The sequence below is a fragment of the Rattus norvegicus genome, chromosome 8, assembly GCF_021556685.1.
Source record: "Rattus norvegicus strain SHRSP/BbbUtx chromosome 8, alternate assembly SHRSP_T2T, whole genome shotgun sequence".
Lineage (NCBI taxonomy): Eukaryota > Metazoa > Chordata > Mammalia > Rodentia > Muridae > Rattus > Rattus norvegicus.
Genome location: NC_141541.1, coordinates 113,828,525 through 113,847,646, shown reverse-complemented (window position 1 = coordinate 113,847,646; position 19,122 = coordinate 113,828,525). Strand labels below are relative to the sequence as shown.

General features: G+C 40.3%; 1 protein-coding gene across 10 annotated transcripts in view; it reads left to right on the top strand.

Annotated features, from left to right (window-relative positions):
• The window catches only part of Atp2c1 (ATPase secretory pathway Ca2+ transporting 1), a 107,664-nt gene that overhangs the window by 58,686 nt on the left and 29,856 nt on the right, over positions 1-19,122 (top strand). For all 10 annotated transcript variants that reach the window (NM_131907.2, XM_087560249.1, XM_087560257.1 and 7 more), the window contains 8 exon segments: positions 713-774; positions 2,014-2,122; positions 9,006-9,161; positions 9,933-10,001; positions 10,845-10,920; positions 13,800-13,866; positions 17,360-17,484; positions 18,268-18,365. In NM_131907.2, the coding sequence (NP_571982.2) occupies positions 713-774; positions 2,014-2,122; positions 9,006-9,161; positions 9,933-10,001; positions 10,845-10,920; positions 13,800-13,866; positions 17,360-17,484; positions 18,268-18,365 (762 nt within the window).

Below are 19,122 nucleotides of genomic sequence, written 5' to 3'. Positions count from 1 at the left end.
TACAAACAGGAGGCCAGGATAGACCAAAATACTAGTGTGCGTGTTACAAACAGGAGGCCAGGATAGACCAAAATACTAGTGTGCGTGTTACAAACAGGAGGCCAGGATAGCCGAGGCATCGCATGAGCACAGCTGCTGAGGGACCGTAGCTCGAGCAGCATGGTGAGACGGAAGACGTTTCTCAGCCTTAGCTGTCGATTATGTGAGGCCTCTCAGAGGCTTCCCTTTCTCATAATTCAGGTTGATGAGAAAAGCGAGGGTCAGAATAGTTCAGCCACATTGTTCTTTCCCAACTAGTGTAGTTAGCGTGGGCTTAAGTCCTCATAGCAAATGTTACATACAGATTAATATTTTGGTTTCTTTGGTCACTAAATACCAAATGTAAAATTATCTTAAAAATGAGGCACAGTATCTTAACTTTTAATGTACTCTTAGACACAATAATTGGCTTTCATTTTCTCCTACACAATCTTAGACTTTTAAAATATGTAATCGGGAATATTTAATTCTCATAATTGCTTGATTACAATAATTTAGGGACAAGTTTTTATGGGTTAGGGATATACGGAAAAATAAATTAAGACATGAATGAATTGGAAGGAAATTTTAAGCAACAATTTTAGATTAATATTTTAGTCTAAAAGGACCATACATATTTGAATTTCTTTGTAAGTGTTTTTGTTAATATTAAATTCTACTTTTGTCTAAATAGGAATATCGTTCAGAAAAATCTTTAGAAGAATTAAGTAAACTTGTGCCACCAGAATGCCATTGGTACGTTCTTTTTATTTGAGAGTCGTACATCTTAAAAATTAGAAATTGAATGTGACTAGTTACAATAAGCATTGTTGTTCCTGGTGTGTGTGTGTATGTGTGTGTGTGTGTGTGTGTGTGTGTGTGTGTGTGTGTGTGTGTGTGTAGAGACTGTTGAATATGAGAAGAAGAATCTCTCTGATCAGTATAGCAAACATCCTGCCATTGATGTTTTGAGATGGTTTTATTCAACAGACTTTTTCTCTTTTTTATCCGTGTGTGTGCATGCTCATGTGTATGAATGCAGACATGCATGGCCATGACACACCTGGGAAACAGAGAAATGTGTCAGATGTTGGCGTCTGACAGCTGCCTCTTTCACAGGTTCTGAGGCAGTCTTCTCTCCACCACCATATATTTTGACCCTTCTGGGAACTTCTGAGGACTCTGTGTGTTTCTGCCTTGTGTCTTCTGTAGGAGGGCAGGGACGTAGCTGATGGTCCTACTGTGTCCAGTTTGCTTGCCTGTGATTTAAGTGCTTCTTCACCTGTAGGTACTTACTCCTGTGCAGGAGTGGGTGTGTGCTACACTCTTCTAAGCAGATGTGAAGCAGTGTAATGAAATGCATCTCAAGACAGCCTCAGTGCTCGTGTGCGAAGAGTTAATCAGTGATCAGCTAGTTCCACCGACCCTTCCCCAACACTGCAGTTTAATAAGATCACACAATTAATCAAATGATTACAGTTTAGGGTTTTTTTTAAAGACAGGTCTCACTACGTAGCATTGGTTGGACAAAAACTTGCAATATAGACCAGGCCATCTTCAAACTCAGGCCTACCTCTGCCTCACAAATGTGTTTAGTGCCTCACACGATGCTTACTGTTTTTATTTTATTTTTAAAGATTAATTTTTAAACTATTTTTAAGTTATTTAAAGTCATTCGTGTGTGCGTGTGTGCGTGCGTGTGTGTGTGTGTGTGTGTGTGTGTGTGTGTGTGTGTGTGTGATGTACATGGTGTGTATGTGAATGCAGGTGTCTGAGGAGGAAAGAAGTGTTGGATTCTCTGGTGGTGAGTTAGAGGCAGTTGTCAGTTGATGTGTGTGCTTGGAGACCTGTTTGTGTACTCAGTGAGAGCGGGGGCCACTGCTGACCACTGAGCCGTCTTTCCAGCCACAGACACCAAGTCACTGAAATTGAATGTAATTTTAAAGAGAAGCAGTATGGTTTTCTTACCATGATGGTTTCTGTTTCATGGTGCAGTGTTCGTGAAGGAAAATTGGAGCATACACTTGCCCGAGACTTGGTTCCAGGTGATACAGTTTGTCTGTCTGTGGGGGACAGAGTTCCTGCTGACTTACGCTTATTCGAGGTAAGTTTAGGGTACATGGGTATTGATTAATAGATTTAGCAGTCCTAATGATTAACACGTAGTTATTTTGAAATGCTTAGTGTTCTGCCTGAAATAGTGACAAACACAAACATGTTTCCCTCCTTAAAAGGTAGCCACTTCTGCTGTAAAGTCTTTAGCGGTATCCATGTAGTCAGTTAGGATACTGTTATGAAAACCTGAGTTAGGTACTGTTGCAACAGAAAGGTGATAGAATTTTGTTAGTTTGGGAATCCATCATGCATGAACACAGTAAGATGAACTCAAGAGGAGTTAAAGTATAGAAACTGAGAGGAGAGACATGACTTCTGATGTGGCGGGAAACATGGAATGCCTCACACCGCATAGCAGCAGTGATGGAAGAGCGGTGTGCAGCAGGAAGGTAGCAGTGCGAGCCTATGGGAGCGTGCGTCCCAGTAGAGTCCTGTCTCACTGTGGGGTCACGAGACGGTCTGACTCAGAGCTCCGGCTCACCACACGGCCTGGCATCACCTGAGGATATCATATTGCCATCTTAGAAAAGAGCAAAGTAAAAAATGGAAGTATGATTTCGACTGAATGTGAATTTTATTTTCTCAGTAAGAGGTAGAGTTGCCTAACAGTGCATGCTCCCTCTCGAGGTGCATAGAAATCATCTGGGGTGTGATGGCTGGACATTCTGTGCATGTGACCAGTTCCTGCCCAGAGTGCTTTTCACCCACCTTTTTACAGAGTCATTAAAAATCCATTGTTTATATTTTTGAGGCCATTTCTGTCAAATGGGGTCTTTAAACATAGATCAGGCTGGCTCTTAAAATATAGGTCCAGCTGCCCTTTCCTTTGTCCGCATATCATAGGCTTGAGGCCACCGTACTTGGCCTAAGCGTTATTGGAGATAGAATCCACATATATGGTAAGACATGCACAGTTGAAGTGTGACATTTAGTGTTCAGTCTGTTCAGAGCTGTGTAACCGTCATCACTTTCCAACTCCTCTCTCAGCACTCACTGTGTTCTTGTTTTTGATACTAATGTATGTTTATTCTTGACATTTCATTAATTTAAATATATAATACGCAGTTTTCTTTTCCTGTCTGTTTCACAGCATTTTTTTAGGCATATTATATAGTATATAGTACTCTATTACTTTTTATTGCCATATAATTTTTTGCTTTATGAATATACTCATAGTAATTTAGTCCACTTATATTTGAAAGGATGCTTGTAGGGAAGGGAAGAGCTTCTGCTGTTTTGTTTCTTATGTCACAGCAGCCCTGCTTTCTGTGGGAATGTGTTTGCAGACCCCTCCATGCATGAATTATTTTGTCTGAGAAATTTTTCTGTCACTCCAAATGTAGGTATATAAAACATGCCTACAAATCAAGCATTGACAGATAATCAAAAAATCCTTAAACCAACTCTTCAATATGTATATATAATTCCATTTACTAAAGGGAAATCAAGTTTACCAGTAAGATGGAAATACTATTTTTACATACAGAATTAAATTTTGGGCTGCAGAGATGGCTTAGGGTTAAGAGCACTTGCTTCTCTTACAGAGAACTGGGTTTGATTCTGAGCACTCACATGTTGACTCACAATGATCAGTAATCCAGTTTCTGGGGGTCTGCTGCTCTCTTGTGGCTGCTGTGAGTGCTAGTTAGTCCAACAGTGGCTGTCCACCAATGGAAGTCCAACAGTGGCTGTCCACCAATGGAAGTCCAACAGTGGCTGTCCACCAATGGAAGGTCCAAGAATGCATCCAGGAGTTGTTCAGTCCTTGAGGCTGGACATCTGCCTGGTCTTCAGTATACACTGGAATCCCAGAGAAGTGGGTTGCAATGCCAGTGAAGGAATGGACTTGTTAGTGAGACTCAGAGTGAGGGCTAGAAGGGCAGTGAGAGAGAGAACACGCTTCTTTCTTTCATGTCCTTTATATAAACTGTCAGTGGAAGGTATGGCCCAGATTAAGTATGGATCTTCCCACATCAAACAGTCCGGATTAAAGGTGCTTCTTCCTACATCAAAGATCTGGATTAGAAATTGGTCTTCTTACTTCAAATGATTTAGTCAAGATAAAAAAATTCCTCATAGGTGTGTCCAGCAATTTGTGTTTTAATTAATTCCAGATGTTGTCAAGTTGGCAACCAAGAATAACCTCCACATGCCTGTTATATTTTTAGGGGTCATGCCTAGAATTTTTGTTTCCGGAGGGGAAAGTGCTCCTACCAAGAATCACAGCAAACATTCCATTGAACTGGAAGCCCAACCTTATCCCTGGTGAGAACAGGAAGCAGAGAGTTTCCCAGTGAGGCACCAAGTTGGGGATAGTAGTGAATAGAAGTGTCCCCTTTTCACCCCTGATCTCTGGACCTGTGGATCCTGGTTTGGGGAGAAATTGAACCATGTATTAGATGCTGATGTAGCGCTATACTGCCTGCCTTCTGGAGAACCCTGCCCTGCCACTTAGTTGTCGATGGAATTGTGTCTTCAAAAGGCCTTTCTGTCTTTCAGGCCAGCTGCTTTAGGACAGTAGGAAACAAGACAGGGGGAGTCCATGACCGTGGGTCCACTCTCATTTCTCCGGCTGAGAAGTGAGCAATCCAGTGTGGACTGCAGTGGTTATCTCAGTCCATGTATGGTGGTTTAGCAGATGCAGCATGTTTAGGAATTTGTAGCCAGAATGCGTGTCTCCTCCAGTAAGGACAAAGTGCTGCCGTCTCCATGGAGGAAGTGCTGCCGTCTCCATGGAGGAAGGGCTGCCGTCTCCATGGAGGAAGTGCTGCCATCTCCATGGAGGAAGTGCTGTCGTCTCCATGGAGGAATTGCTGCCATCTCCATGGAGGAAGGGCTGCCGTCTCCATGGAGGAAGTGCTGCCGTCTCCATGGAGGAATTGCTGTCGTCTCCATGGAGGAAGGGCTGTCGTCTCCATGGAGGAATTGCTGTCGTCTCCATGGAGGAAGGGCTGCCGTCTCCATGGAGGAAGGGCTCCAGTGTAGTTGTTGGCAGTCATCACAGCACACATGTAGGCCAATGCTAATAAAATAAAAATGAATACATCTTTTAAAAAAGAATTAAATCCTGCCTGAGCAGTTGAACTTGCAAGATACAGAACATCTTGAACATTTTCCAGAATTGACCAGTATTTTCATTTTATAATCATTAATGCTGAGAATAACACTTTGCATAAACACATAGTACAAAATGGCACAAGTATATTCAGGGTTATTTCTGAAATTATTGAACATTTTGTCCCAATCCCAAGCCAAAATTCATGAAACAAGTTTTGTGAAACTCAGCAATTCACATAGTGATGTTTGAAATCAAGCATCTAACGCACTACAGTTCAAACCTGTACTGATATGATACCTACTTGTTAAGGAATGAGAGTAGGGAAAATGAAAGTTTTCTTCATTAGTAGCCATTGTGTTTATGTAATAGCAGAAAACATTATATGTACAATAAAGACATTCTAATTCAAAACACAAGTGCTGAGGCCATGTCTAGGGCTGACGTGTGCTGTGATTGCAAAGTCCATGTTGCCTGTTTAGAACCAGGTAGCAGTGAGGGCACAACTCAACATGGATGAGTCCTGTCAGAGACAATTAGGGTTCACTATGTATTGGATGGGGAACGTATCTTCTGGTTATTGGATGTTCAGGAATCTTTCACTCTTGCCAGATTTTTCATGACCCTTAAAATTAAGGTGATCTCAGCCTTGGTTGTGACTCATAGTTTAAGAAGTTTGCTCTCTGGCTGAGGAGATAGTTGAGTGGGTTAGAGCACTGTAAGCAAGAAGGCCTGCATTTGAATCTCGCAAAGCAAAGTCAAGCTAGGATTGTCTGCGTATGTCTGTAACCCCGGAGTTATGGTGGAAACAGGCAGATCTAGGTGCTTGCTGGCCAGCTAGCAGAGCCATGGGTTAGTTTTTTTCCTGTTCTAATAAAATACTCTGATGAAAAACAGTTTAGGTCACAGTTCAAGGTTATAGTCCATCAGGGCAGGGAGTCAAGCTGTCAGGAGCCTGGAGCAGCTGACTACATTACGTCAGATGAGAGCAATGAGTGTATGCATGCTAGCACTCAGCTTGTTGTGATTTCTGTACACAGTTCTGAGGCCTCTGCCTAGGGAATGGAGCCACCTGAAGTTGGTAGGTCTTCCCACCTCAGTTCATGTAATCAACATCATACCCTATAGCAGTGGTTGTCAACCTTCCTCATGCTGTATGTGGCCTTTAATATGGTTCCTTATATTGTTTAACCCAATCACAAAATTATTTCATTGCTGTTATGAATCATAATGTAAATATCTGATAATGCAGGGTATCTCATGTACACCCTCCCTCCCCACCCAAAAAAGGAGTCATGACCTACCTATTTAGAACTGCTGCCCTGTAGACATGCTTAGAAGCCCATCTCCTAAGAGATTCTAGGGTCTGTCAAGGTGAGGACACTAGTCATCACAGTGGACTTTTAGTTCAGTGAAACTAACTAAACCTTGCCTCAAAAATGGGGTGGAGAATACATTCTATCCCCTCACAAGGAAATGTGCCTAGTGGATTTCTGAGAGGCAACCTCCAGTCCTCTGGGAGAGTAGCAAGTACCCCTAACTTTTAAGCCAGCTCTCTAAACCTCTGTTTTGGATTTTGATAAGAATTATTGTTAATTTTTTTGTGACTCCATTAAATAATGATAGGACTTGATTTTCTTGCCTTTTTTTTTGTCATCTGCCTGGCCACAACACTTTTTCTTTCTTTCTCCTTAATAGTGTGTCTCACTGGGGATGGGTGGAGCTTCCTGATGATTTGGATTGGGGTTTTTCACCAAGCTTGGGAGTTGCCAGCCGTTATGTACACAGGTGGTCTGTCTACCTGTCTGCTCCTCTTCTTCTGCAGTGCTCAAAACGCATTGTTTTGGTTGATAGTGTCTCACACAGACCCAGTGTCTCGTACAGACCGTGTCACTCACACAGATCCTGCAACTCTGTTCCTTTTCTTACTATCTTGTTCATTCTGCTCTTTGGACTAGTGATTTCTTATTTAATTTTTATTTAATTTTTATTATTATGGGTATTTTTTTTTCTTTGTGTATACCAGGTATACCTGCTGCCCATGAAGGTTAGAAGAGGACATTTGATCTTCTGGTCCTGGAGTTACAGATAGACATGAGCCTTCAAATGGGTGCTGGGATTTGAACTCAGGGTCTCGGGAAGAGCAGCCAGTGCTCTTAACCGCTCAGCCATCTCTCCAGCCTCTAGACTAGTGATTTTTAATTGTTTCATCTTCCAGATTATTGATTGCTTTTTAAAAAAATTAAATTTTAATATTGATCCTCCTCTAGGTAACTTACTCAGTTTTTATTTTCACTTTCTGGTTGTTATGCTATTGATCGATTGAACTGTGTCATGTATTATATAAACCAGGCCCTCATGAACCCTAGGTAGGTGCTCTACCATTCAGCTATAGACCAAGCCTTAGCCCCATGGCTTCTAATTATTTTCCTTATGCATTTTTTCTTGATATTTTCTATAAATTGTTTGTTGTTTTTGTTCTTTGAGCATAGTTATCCTTTTCTAGTCTCAGTTTGATGTCTAAGCTTCCTCACAGAATAGAATGCTTTTGTCACTTAGTTTCTTTCTGATAAAATTGGCCATGCTAAAGAACCTTAAATTCAGTTTATTATTTTATTTTTTGGGCATTGGTGTTTGCCTTCATATATGTTGGTATAACATTGCATGCCTGGTTCCTGCAGAGGCTGAGTGAGAGCATTACGTTCCTTGGAGTTGGAGTCACGGACATGTGTGAGCTGCCACACTGAGGACCAACCTGGGACTGTGGAAGAGCAACAAGTGCTCTTAACTGCTCAGTGATGTCTCCCACCCCCAAGGCCATATTTCCTAACTATGTTTCTGTGGGGTGGTATAAGATTATCTCTGGGCGATGGCAGATAGTAGGCATGTTTAAAAATCTTTATCAAAACATTTCAAAATTGTAGGAACCTTTTTCTTCATTAAGCACTCAAGTCAGAAAGTCAGCAATTTATAGCAATTATTAAAGGATAAAATCAACTTCACAATCTATAAAATATTATTTATGTGTTTATATATGTGTGGGTGCCCATGTTTGTGTCTTTGGAGACAAGAGATCGACCTTGGGTGCCATTCCTCAGGTGCAGTCCACGTTGTTTTTTTAAGACAAGGCATCTCATTGGGTCCCGAGGCATCAGATTAGCCTATGGCTGCTGGCCAGTGAGCCCTAGGCTCCTGTGAACACATCCAGCCCATGCCACCGAGCCTGACTTTGTATGTGCTTTTTGGGACTCAGAGTCAGATTCTCCCAGGGTGAGGGTGAGGAGGTTTTGTCGTTCCCATGGGGCTGAGTCTCTGGTCTTTGACATAATTGTGCCCCTGTCGGCAGCACAGCCACCCACTCCTGCACTCACTGAGGGCTTCCTTCACACCTTACACTGGGAATAGTCTTTTGTGGGTTCTAGGTCACATAAATGACACGTTCCTCACCTAAAATGCTCGTTTCTGTGCTTAGAAAGGAGAACAGAACACTTTGACAGGACAACACTAAGCAGTAATGTTTTGTTAGGAAAACTTTGATTCATAGCTGTAGTTTCAGGTGTTTGGCTGCATTTTGAATTTTAGGCTAACCTGTCCCTATGGTGAGCATTCTTTGTTTCATGTGTCAGATTTTGTTGACTTCATTTAACATATATGGTTATACTGACCTGATCTTTTGTCTTAAAGTAGTGGATATGAAACAAGTTGTAGCTAATGGCTGGATGTGCATATTGGAAGAGGCTGTGCTCCTGAACTCTGATGTGTGAAATGTCCTTGAAAGGTCTCGTAACTTAAGTTGATGGAGCACTTGTTTTTCAAGGCCGTGGATCTTTCCATCGATGAGTCTAGCTTGACAGGAGAGACAACTCCTTGTTCTAAGGTGACCGCTCCTCAACCAGCTGCTACCAATGGGGATCTTGCATCAAGAAGTAACATTGCCTTCATGGGGACTCTGGTCAGATGTGGCAAAGCAAAGGTGAGCATTTCCCTTGAAAAGCAGTTTCTTCACTAAGTAAAATTTCCTATCTTTTAAGAACATTTTAAAAGATACCTGTGCATGCGTATGTCTGTGTGTGTGTGTGTGTGTGTGTGTGTGTGTGTGTGTGTGTGTACTCATGGGCTCCCTGGGGTGTGCACAGAGGTTAGAGGACAACTCTGGGAGTTACTTGTTTCTACCTCTGTAGCTGCAAGGGCTCAAATGCAAGCCTTCAGTCTTGGCTGTAGGAGCCTTTATTTGCTGAGCTTTACTACTGACCAATCTTTTCTCTATTTTTTTTTTGTTATTTTTATTTTTTAATATAGTATTGATTATAATGTTCTGATCACGTATTTTTCACTTAATGGTGTATTTCAGCTATTTTGTTTCTTGGTTTCTAATATTTTACCAACATAAAAGTCACCATTCGTTTTTGGGAGTGGGAGTGGAGTGGTGGACAAGATGTAGCATTAAGTGTTTATTGAGCATAAGACATTTACATTTTAAGATACGAGCCTCACATCCAGGTCAGTTTGTTTCTCAGGTTTGTATTTTAAAGGAGTAAATATTAATAAGAGTAACACAAACATGTAAATTTGCAAAGGAATACAAGAGTGAATGAATATATAATATCAGGTCTGGAGGTAAGACTAAAGAAAGGAAAGACCTTTGTTTTCTTCTCTACCTCTCCCTTTTGTTTGTTTGTTTGTTTGTTTAAGTGGTGGTGATTCCATCGGAATAGAAATGAAATTTCCCCATTTTCCCCTTTAGGGTATTGTCATTGGAACAGGAGAGAATTCTGAATTTGGAGAGGTCTTTAAGATGATGCAGGCAGAAGAAGTGAGTATTTACTATGTCAGTGTTTTGTTTGAAATCTGTAATTTTCTATCTTTAGTAGGAAAGTGTTTATAGGTCTTGGATGTACTGTTGAAAGCTGTGTCTTCCTCAAGATGTTGCTCTTTGTGTTTGCTTATAAACAAGATTGAAATCCTGCAATTGAAAGGGTTTGAGTTTACATTGTGAATATACTAAAAGTTGTTTATTTTTTATTCATTGTTTATGTTAAAAAGATTTATAGCCAACATACTATGTAGTATGCACTGAGCTCATGTTCTGTCACTGCACCCTTACCCCAGGACTGCTCAGATCACTTCTTCTACCCACGCTTTTAACACAACCGTGTGTGTGTGTGTGTGTGTGTGTGTGTGTGTGTGTGTGTGTGTGTGTGTGTGTGCGTGTGCGTGAAGGTTGCATCCTGTGAGTGCTGTGTCCTTCCAGAATCATCTGGATTTCTTAGCTGGCCTCCCAAGACTCTAGTGTAGGGTGCGGCATGGAGCAAGAAGCTTGTCAGTGAGTGATCACTGAGCAGGGCAGAGCAGGGAGGCACAGGATAAACAGAAACAGGTTTACTAGCACATTTGGGTACAGAGAGGAATGCTGGAAAATGGCAGGAACAACTGATCGTAATGAAGTCACGGAGAAGGGCAGAAGACATTAACTCAGTGGGATACATGGCCTGCACTGTGTGAGCATGGGCCTCAGTTTCTTCAGTGAAGGTGCGACTGTTAACCTTTAGGAGAGTCATGTGCTTAACTCAGGAGTGTGCACTTCAAGAACGTCACAGAACTTCACAGAAGATGCATTCCATTCAACTTACTGTGGTATCTTCTCCAATTTGTCAAGGCACCAAAAACGCCTCTGCAGAAGAGCATGGACCTCTTGGGCAAGCAGCTGTCCTTTTACTCCTTTGGTATAATAGGTAAGAGAAGAGTGAGTATGTACACATTCTTTTTTTTTTTTTTTTTTTTTCTTTTTTTCGGAGCTGGGGACCGAACCCAGGGCCTTGCGCTTGCTAGGCAAGCGCTCTACCGCTGAGCTAAATCCCCAACCCCAATATGTACACATTCTTTACCTGGCTTTTCTTTCTTTTCTTTCTATTTTTTTGTATGTGTTTATATATTTAGTTTTCTTGGACATGTATGTGTACATGTTTGGAGGCCAGAGGACAACTTGTGGAAGTCAGTTCTCCATCCGCATGTGACTTCGAGGGGTTGAACTCCTGTTGTTTGACATGACAGCTCTCTTGCCCACTGAGCCATTTCATTGGCTTTTTGCGTTTTCTGTTTTGAATGTGGAGGGTTGAATTATTTTGCTCCCATGTTTCCTTTTTGCTTAGTACTTATTTTTTAAAATTATAAAACTGACTCTGGAAACAGATAAGACCGGAATTGTGTAATTCCTGTGTATAGTCAGTGAGCATTTCTCTAAACACTTAGTATTTGTCTTTCTAGCTATGCTAGTGTCGATGGCTCTTTGTTTTATTTCCCTTCCTCTTCTCCTCTCTTCCTTTCCTTTCCTACTCCTCTCCTTCCTCCCTCCATCCCTCCTTCTCTCCTTTCTTTCCTCCTTCCCTCCCTTCTATTTCAGATATTCTACCATAAACATCTTGTTGCTAAGTTGATAATGAGCCAAAGCAGATTTAAAGACAGTGTTGTATTCTGTTTTCTAAGTGGCACCTTTTCAATTTTTTACTTAGGATTTTCATAGACTTACTCTTCCAGTGCAGATCATTAATAATAGCATATGGTAACCATTGTTCATTTCATCCGGATATACTTTTAGAAGTAAAATTATTGAAGTAACAGGTATCTCAGTAATTTTAAGTTTTGATCATCCTAGGAATCTCCTGTGCTCATATTTATAAATATGTTTTCTTTAAGAATATCACTATAAATTAATTTCTTGTTTTTTAAAGTTTTGCTTAGCTTTTGTTTTTGTGCTGGTGATTGAATCCAGGGTCTTACACCTGCTAGTCAAATGCTTACTGTAGAACACACTTTCATTTAATGTCCCACCCCTCCCCCGCCTCCCCCCCCCCCCCCCCCCCCGTAGCTTCAAATTTACTTTGTAGACAAAGATGTCCTTGAACTCTAGGTCTTCCTATACCTCCCAAAGGTTAGGATTGCAGGACTGTGACACTATGCCTTGCTCATTGTAACTCCTTAAAGATTATCTGCTTCACAGCAAGATACTTATGTCTGGAACTATGAATCTAGCCAAGAACCAAGGCTAAGGAGGTCTGAGGCTTAGAGTAGAACCTACTATTATTTTGCTAAATGGACACATATGAGGCTATCTTCTCAATACTTAATGCTTGTAGATGAGTGCAACTCTCACTTCAAACGAGAAGCTGTTTTTGTTTTTTTGTGTGTAAAGTATTTAATAGAGAAACTCAAACAGTAAAGTGCAGAGTAAGTGATGGGACTGCTTAGCCCTAACTGAGACATTCTAGGGACGATTGAAGAAGAGAGGGCGGAACGTTTATGAGACTCTGAAATGGCGTCTTCAGAATGTATCGGGGTCATTGTAGTCATTAATTCATAGCAACTTAGCTGCCTGAATGAGACCTATACAAGATTAAGCCAGTCACCATTCTGGTATGTAAAAGGCAAGGGGCTCACGAAGCTTCACCCCTAACTGAAGAGCTATTGACAGTCTACCAGATTGCTGTCTAGAGTCAGTTTTCATCAAGGATGTGGCCCCTCGTAGGTTGTCCATGTTCTAGTGAATGGCCCTATACCCATGTGCATAGGAACAACAGTAATTGGGTTATAAAAGAAATGAAGACTTGAGAGGGAAATACACGTGTTGCAAAGTATCTCCATTGTATATATGTGTGAAATTCTTAAAAAGCAAATAAAAATAGCAGAATGAAATGGTAATTGTTTAAGGAGAAAGCTATGTGCTTTAAACATTGTGTAGTATACAGATGATGTCAAAATTGCATGAAACTATGTAAAAGCACCTTTAAATTGAAACAAAATACTTATTCTTAAAATTACACAGTTTAAGTTAGAGTTGTATTTTTCTTACACAAAGTTAATTATCCCAGTACTGTTAATTTTAAAATCTATTATTTAATGTTTTAAAATGACATCTTTATCATCTACAAATCATATATAAATATACATTTATAATTTTAATGTAGAATTTTCCTAATTCTCCCACTGTCCTTATTATATTTCTTAGTGTTTTCAAGTCAGTAATGCAGTTTTATAGCAATCATTCTCTTGTGTAGCTTGGTTGAAACAGTCCCTGAAATGCCTCTTTCCTTGGCAGTCACTCGTCACCTTGGGAGGGAGAAAGGTAATATTCTTGCTTTTAGCTGATACACCTTGTATTCAGTTTATTTGGTCGTTGCTATTTACAGGTGCCTTTTAGTGAATTTGATAAGTTGAAGAGGATTTTAGTAAAATCTCAGTCTCTTTGAGTAGGCCTAAATATACTTTGATATGAAGTACACACTTTATGTGTGATATCTGCATATTGGTTTATGTAAAGTTTAATTACAGTGTTAAGTTTGCAAAGTTGATAGTAGATATAAGACCTATATGTTTAATAGCTCTGCCTCCAGTTTCATCCTGTGAAAATGCTGTCAGTTCTTTTAGAGAGATGACTGGGAGCACCAGAACCATTCAGGAAGCTGTGGTGACTTTAATCCTCCTGCTTACTGTAAAGCCTTCATTGTGATTCCATACATTTTTTCCTTCTCTGTCAAGAGACTTTATGTACCCCTGAGCGTGTTAATCTGTCTTTTGTAAGGTGAAAGGGAAAAATGAGTATTTGATTTTGTTCTAGGTATCATCATGTTGGTTGGCTGGTTACTAGGGAAAGACATTCTGGAAATGTTCACTATTAGTGTAAGGTAAGTGCAAATGTCTGTACATTCACACTCACTATTTCATTATGGAGGTTGGTTTTATATGGAGCTTACAAGAGTATAGTGTTCCTACTTAAATAGTTCAAAAGCCATAGCGGGTTTCTGTGTGTCCATAGAGTGTACATATAGTTACAATATTTACCTCACAAAAGACATATTGAAGTAATGTCATGGGAAAATGGAAACATTTTATTTGTCAGTGGAGAAATATATTTTTCCATTTCCCCAGATAACTGGATTGTTAACTCATGTTGCATTTATATAAGAAGGCAAGCTTTGTATGTTCAAAATTCATAGTGTGAAATAGAAAACCACAGTATATTAATTTAACCATCAGTTTTCCAAAGAAAAAGAAAATCTCTAAAAATCAAGTATCTTTTGTCATCCATGAAAGAGGGAGAGGTTGTTGTAGAAAAGCATCAGAGAACAAAGAATTTCTAGAAATGAATGATTCTGATTCCTGAAATTAAAAATTAAGTATGAAGTTTGAGAAAACAAAAACCAAAAGAAAAAAAAACCCTCAGAAATAATGAAGTAAAAGTAACAAAAATAATTTCAGGAAATATCATTTCCAAAAAAGAACCATGGAGGAAAGAGTATGAGTATCTTCTCAAGATAAAGTACAGCCCAGGCCTGTGGAGACTGAGTGACTCCATCCAACCCCAAACCAGATGGGTAAATCTGCAGAGCACAGCCCCCATGTCATTGTGAGGCTAAGGGACACGAGCCACCTACACAGAAGTGTAGCTAGGTCGTCTTAGACTTCTCGTTACCTGAGCTCCCACGACAAGTGGTAACGCTGTAAGTCAGCACTGGACAAACCACAGCTGCTGTCTGTGCGCTGAAGACACAGGGCCAGTTCACCGAGTGGTCCTCAGCAGAGCATGCAGCTGCCCACCTAGCCACACAGTGGGGAAGGTTCCAAGGTGGGGATGCCCCGGGTTCCACTTGGCCTCCTTTACCACACGATGCAGGTGTATCAAGAGTCACTGTACTCAGGGAATATGTATCTATGGCTGCTTGTAAGAGAATTATGGTTTTCTTAGTTCAGCCAAAGATTGTCAGCAAATCCCCTTCATTATATAAATGGTGTGAGCCAGCAACAAATTGGACAGTCTCAGGGTTACTAGGGAAACAGGATTAGTCAGGTGAGGAAGAGGGACATTTTATCCACTTTTCAACTCTAGCAACTTCAGATCACATTGTGAGATGGCGGAACATTGATTAGCAACAACAGAGGAAATGATTATAAATCTGTAGATTTCAGTCAATTAAAAATAGGTGCTCAGGATATTTGTGAAGGGAAGAAGAGGGGATAAGAGAGGGGATGTGAGGAAGGATAGAACTCAGCTACGTAACTCAAGGAAAGGGGATTCTGAGTAGCATCTCTCTGCAGGAGACTAGGGTGGAAAAGCTCAAATATTAAAACAAAGCAAAACAAAACAAAAAATCAGTGTATCACTAAAGGACAAATTGACTAGATTGTAAGAAATATATAGGAAGAAAAGAAATGCCTCAAAGGTATTTGTGACATGGTAAAGGAGTTAGAGCATGAGCCGGAACTTTTGAAAAGTGTGTGTTGTGGTGGGCACTGAATATGGCTTGTGGAATAAAAGTGGGGAATGTGTTTGAGGTACTGTTAGCACATGATAAGGCCAAGTTCAGTTCCCCAGTATCCCCCCACTCCTTTTTAAAACTAATTTTGTTTATGAGCACTCGTAGCATTTTATTATTTTCTCTAGGATATGTCAACATCCTAAGAAAAAATTAATAGAATAAAAATTGTGGACCCACAATATATGATGGTATATTGATTGATAAATTCATTTATTATTATTTATTGATTCATGAAGGAATTTCTAGTGGCTATAATTTCTCATTTCTTGAAATTTCTTTTACTATTTTTTTTCTTTTCTTTTTTTTTTTTCGGAGCTGGGGACCGAACCCAGGGCCTTACACTTGCTAGGCAAGCGCTCTACCACTGAGCTAAATCCCCAACCCTTCCTTTTACTATTTTAAGAATTAATTTAACAATTATTTCTGTATGTACCAAAAATTACTTCTTGAAAATGTAGAATGTACATGGAAGGGGAAGGTTGATGGAGTATTAAACCATCAGTATTTTACTGATTGGCGTTTGACCAGTATATCCCATTACCATGTAAGAATATAAAAGTAGTTTTGGAGATGATCTTTGTAGGGTGTTTTTTTATACTTAATTTCTGAGGCATTCATTGAACAAAGGTGAGAATTGTTGAGTTTTGTACTGTAATGGCAAAGAGGAAAATTGACAGATGACTAAACAATTACTAGACGAAAGAGAATACAGAAAACCAGGTAGAAATTCTTCGGTCTTTAAAATGGGTGAAGTTAACCGTGTAATTGAAGCATCAGGGCTATAAACTCTGAGTTGATGCATGAACGATGTGCTTCTAAGGACAAAGGAGAAAGGCCCTTTCTCCAGTTATCTTTGAAGCCAGGACTTTATCACATAATGTCTCCAATATGAGGACCTCTGTTCCTTTTTACTGAAACAGTCTGCGATGGTGTTCTTTCATTTTTAGCCATGCTCATTTTTGTTCACTTATACTGTTTATGTGAAAGTGGGAAAATGTCTGAGTATAAAGTGATACAAAGAAATTTTATGCAGATAAGGAAAAATTACCACTGTAATTGATGTTTCAAAATTCTAAGAACAGAAATATTTCACAATGATGTAAAACATGACTGTCCTTTTCCACTAAGTTTTCTGAAGTCTTGCTTGCTGATAAAACAACTATCGAAGTAGTTGATTGGCTCATGCCTGCTACCAGCTGAGGCAGCAGGATCATGGATTTGTAGCTAGCCCCGGGTAATGAAATTCTAACATACAAAGTAAAATGCGACCCCAAAACCCAAGCAAACAAACAAAACCTCAAGACTATCAAAGACACCAGGATCGTAAGACTCTGTTAGGAACGTTCTTGAAGTCTTTTTATGGTTCATTGCAGTCCCACGGTACCAGAGCATGTTCCCCAGGCCAGGTATACAGACTGTCAGAGCAAGGAATCGTCTTGAGTAACATTAAGGAAGTTCTCGTCAAGTTCTTCGTAGTCTAGTCTTCTGTATTTGTCAAGTGACTTGGGACTGAGGACTGTAAAGGCTCGTTAGATGTGGACCATAAACCACACTGTGCAGTTTCCTGTATCGTAAGGGCGAGTTGCAGCACGCGAGCAGAGGATGTCACTTCACATTGCTCAGATGAGACAGAGGCAGTCAGTACATGTGTTTAATCCTTCAGGATGCCCAGTCGGCCACATAGTTTTAAATGTTGCTTGTTTTTAGCTTTTATAATCAGTCTCTAAACAGATGATGAAAAAAGTAAATTATGGTTACAGAAGTAGAACAGAATATTAATATTAGGAAATAGGATTAGGAATTATTGTTATGACAACTTTAGTGAACTTACATTTTAATACTGTGTATTTATTGCTTACAGTTTGGCTGTAGCTGCAATTCCTGAAGGTCTGCCTATTGTGGTCACAGTGACACTAGCCCTTGGTGTTATGAGAATGGTGAAGAAAAGGGCTATTGTAAAGAAATTGCCTATTGTTGAAACGCTGGGTAAGTGTTGTGAAGAGCAGAGGCAGAGAGCCACGGGGACAGACAGCCACAGGGACAGAGAACCCCTGAGTCAGAGAGCCATGGAGGCAGAGAGCCAATGTATTTTACTGTTTTTCTGTTTCTGTTATTGACAATGATGTTGGGCCCAAACAATCTAAATAGGCAATTAAAAATTCATTTCTCAGGAGGACTCTTTATACATCAATGGAGTATGTTAATGTTTAGATCGTGTTTTGGTTTGCATACTATTAATGAAGTCTTGGAGCAAAATTATTGAATTTTTTTTGACAGTTGTTAATTAAGGGGCTCAAAATTTCTTGCTTAGGTTGACTTTGTTTATATTAAAAAGAGTAAATATGTTCTGGTTATATTGATAGAACAATTTTATTCTTAAAATATCACAAAACTTTTAAATGCAATTTGGCTATGCAAAAATGCTTTAAATTCAATTTCTTGTTTGTAATACCTTATAAAACCCTGATTGAAGAAATTGTGTGGGTTTACATGTCAGGATCCTCCAAAATTCCTAGAAAATGTATTTTCAAAGTTCCTGGCCAAATCCAAGGGGAAGTAGCTTTATAGGAACTAAGAAAAAGTAAACATCTACATTTTGTTTCTAACTTCAGAAACTTTATGAAGAAGCAAATATAATGTAAGAAATTATAGTTACCAATGACTTGAAAAGTTCAGAGAGCTGGAACACTGTTTGCAGGTGTTTTATTTATTTTCTAAGTTAAGGTTTTCCTCTGAGTCTTGTGGTGATGCCCAGTGATTTATTTTTAGGCTGCTGTAATGTGATTTGTTCAGATAAAACTGGAACCCTGACGAAGAATGAGATGACTGTTACTCACATCCTCACTTCAGACGGCCTGCATGCTGAGGTGGGGAGCTTTCTTCTTTCTAAGGTCATCTCCCTTGTTTAGAAACTGAATGTTTAAATGTTAACAAGCGTTTTACCTTCAGAGTCTCCCTCCTTTCCATGTGATTGTATTACTGATCTCGCATTGGGTTCACAGTTTACAAGACGCTTGGATCCCTGGTAGCTCTTGAGGGCAGCCCTTCACCCACTCATCCCCTTCTAAACTGCTGGCCTGCGTCTCTGCTGCTCGGAACATGTCTGTCACCTGGCCTTCCGATGCATCCTTTTGACTAGGCTTTCTGTAGTTCTTTCCTTTCCTGGGGAACATGGACAGGGAAGTGGGAGGAAAGTGGAAATAGAGCCCATGAAGCTGCCTGGGATTCAGACTCTGGAGACCAGCATCAGAGTGCAGACCTAACTCTGTTTATTACACAAGCTTAGATTTAGCTTTTTACACAATTAGGGTATGTTTATATATTCGTGGGCAAGTTGGGGTGCAGCAGGTGTTGTGTAGCAGAATCTGACTGGCTGCCTGTCCAAGAGACTGCAGAAGAGGGCTGAACCCCCATGGCAATCTCCGTGAGAATAGGGGAAACAGCCACAGGCCTGCCCTTGGGTTCTTTGTGCTGGCTCAGCGGTTTGCTGGGAGCCACCTCAGAGCCACTGTGTGTAGTGGATCAGGACTCACGGAGTCGCAGGTACCTGTGGTACCTCCCTCTGCGTCCCCCTTCTTCCCTCCTTCCTCTACCAGGCTCATCTCCATGCCCTCCAGGTTCCCA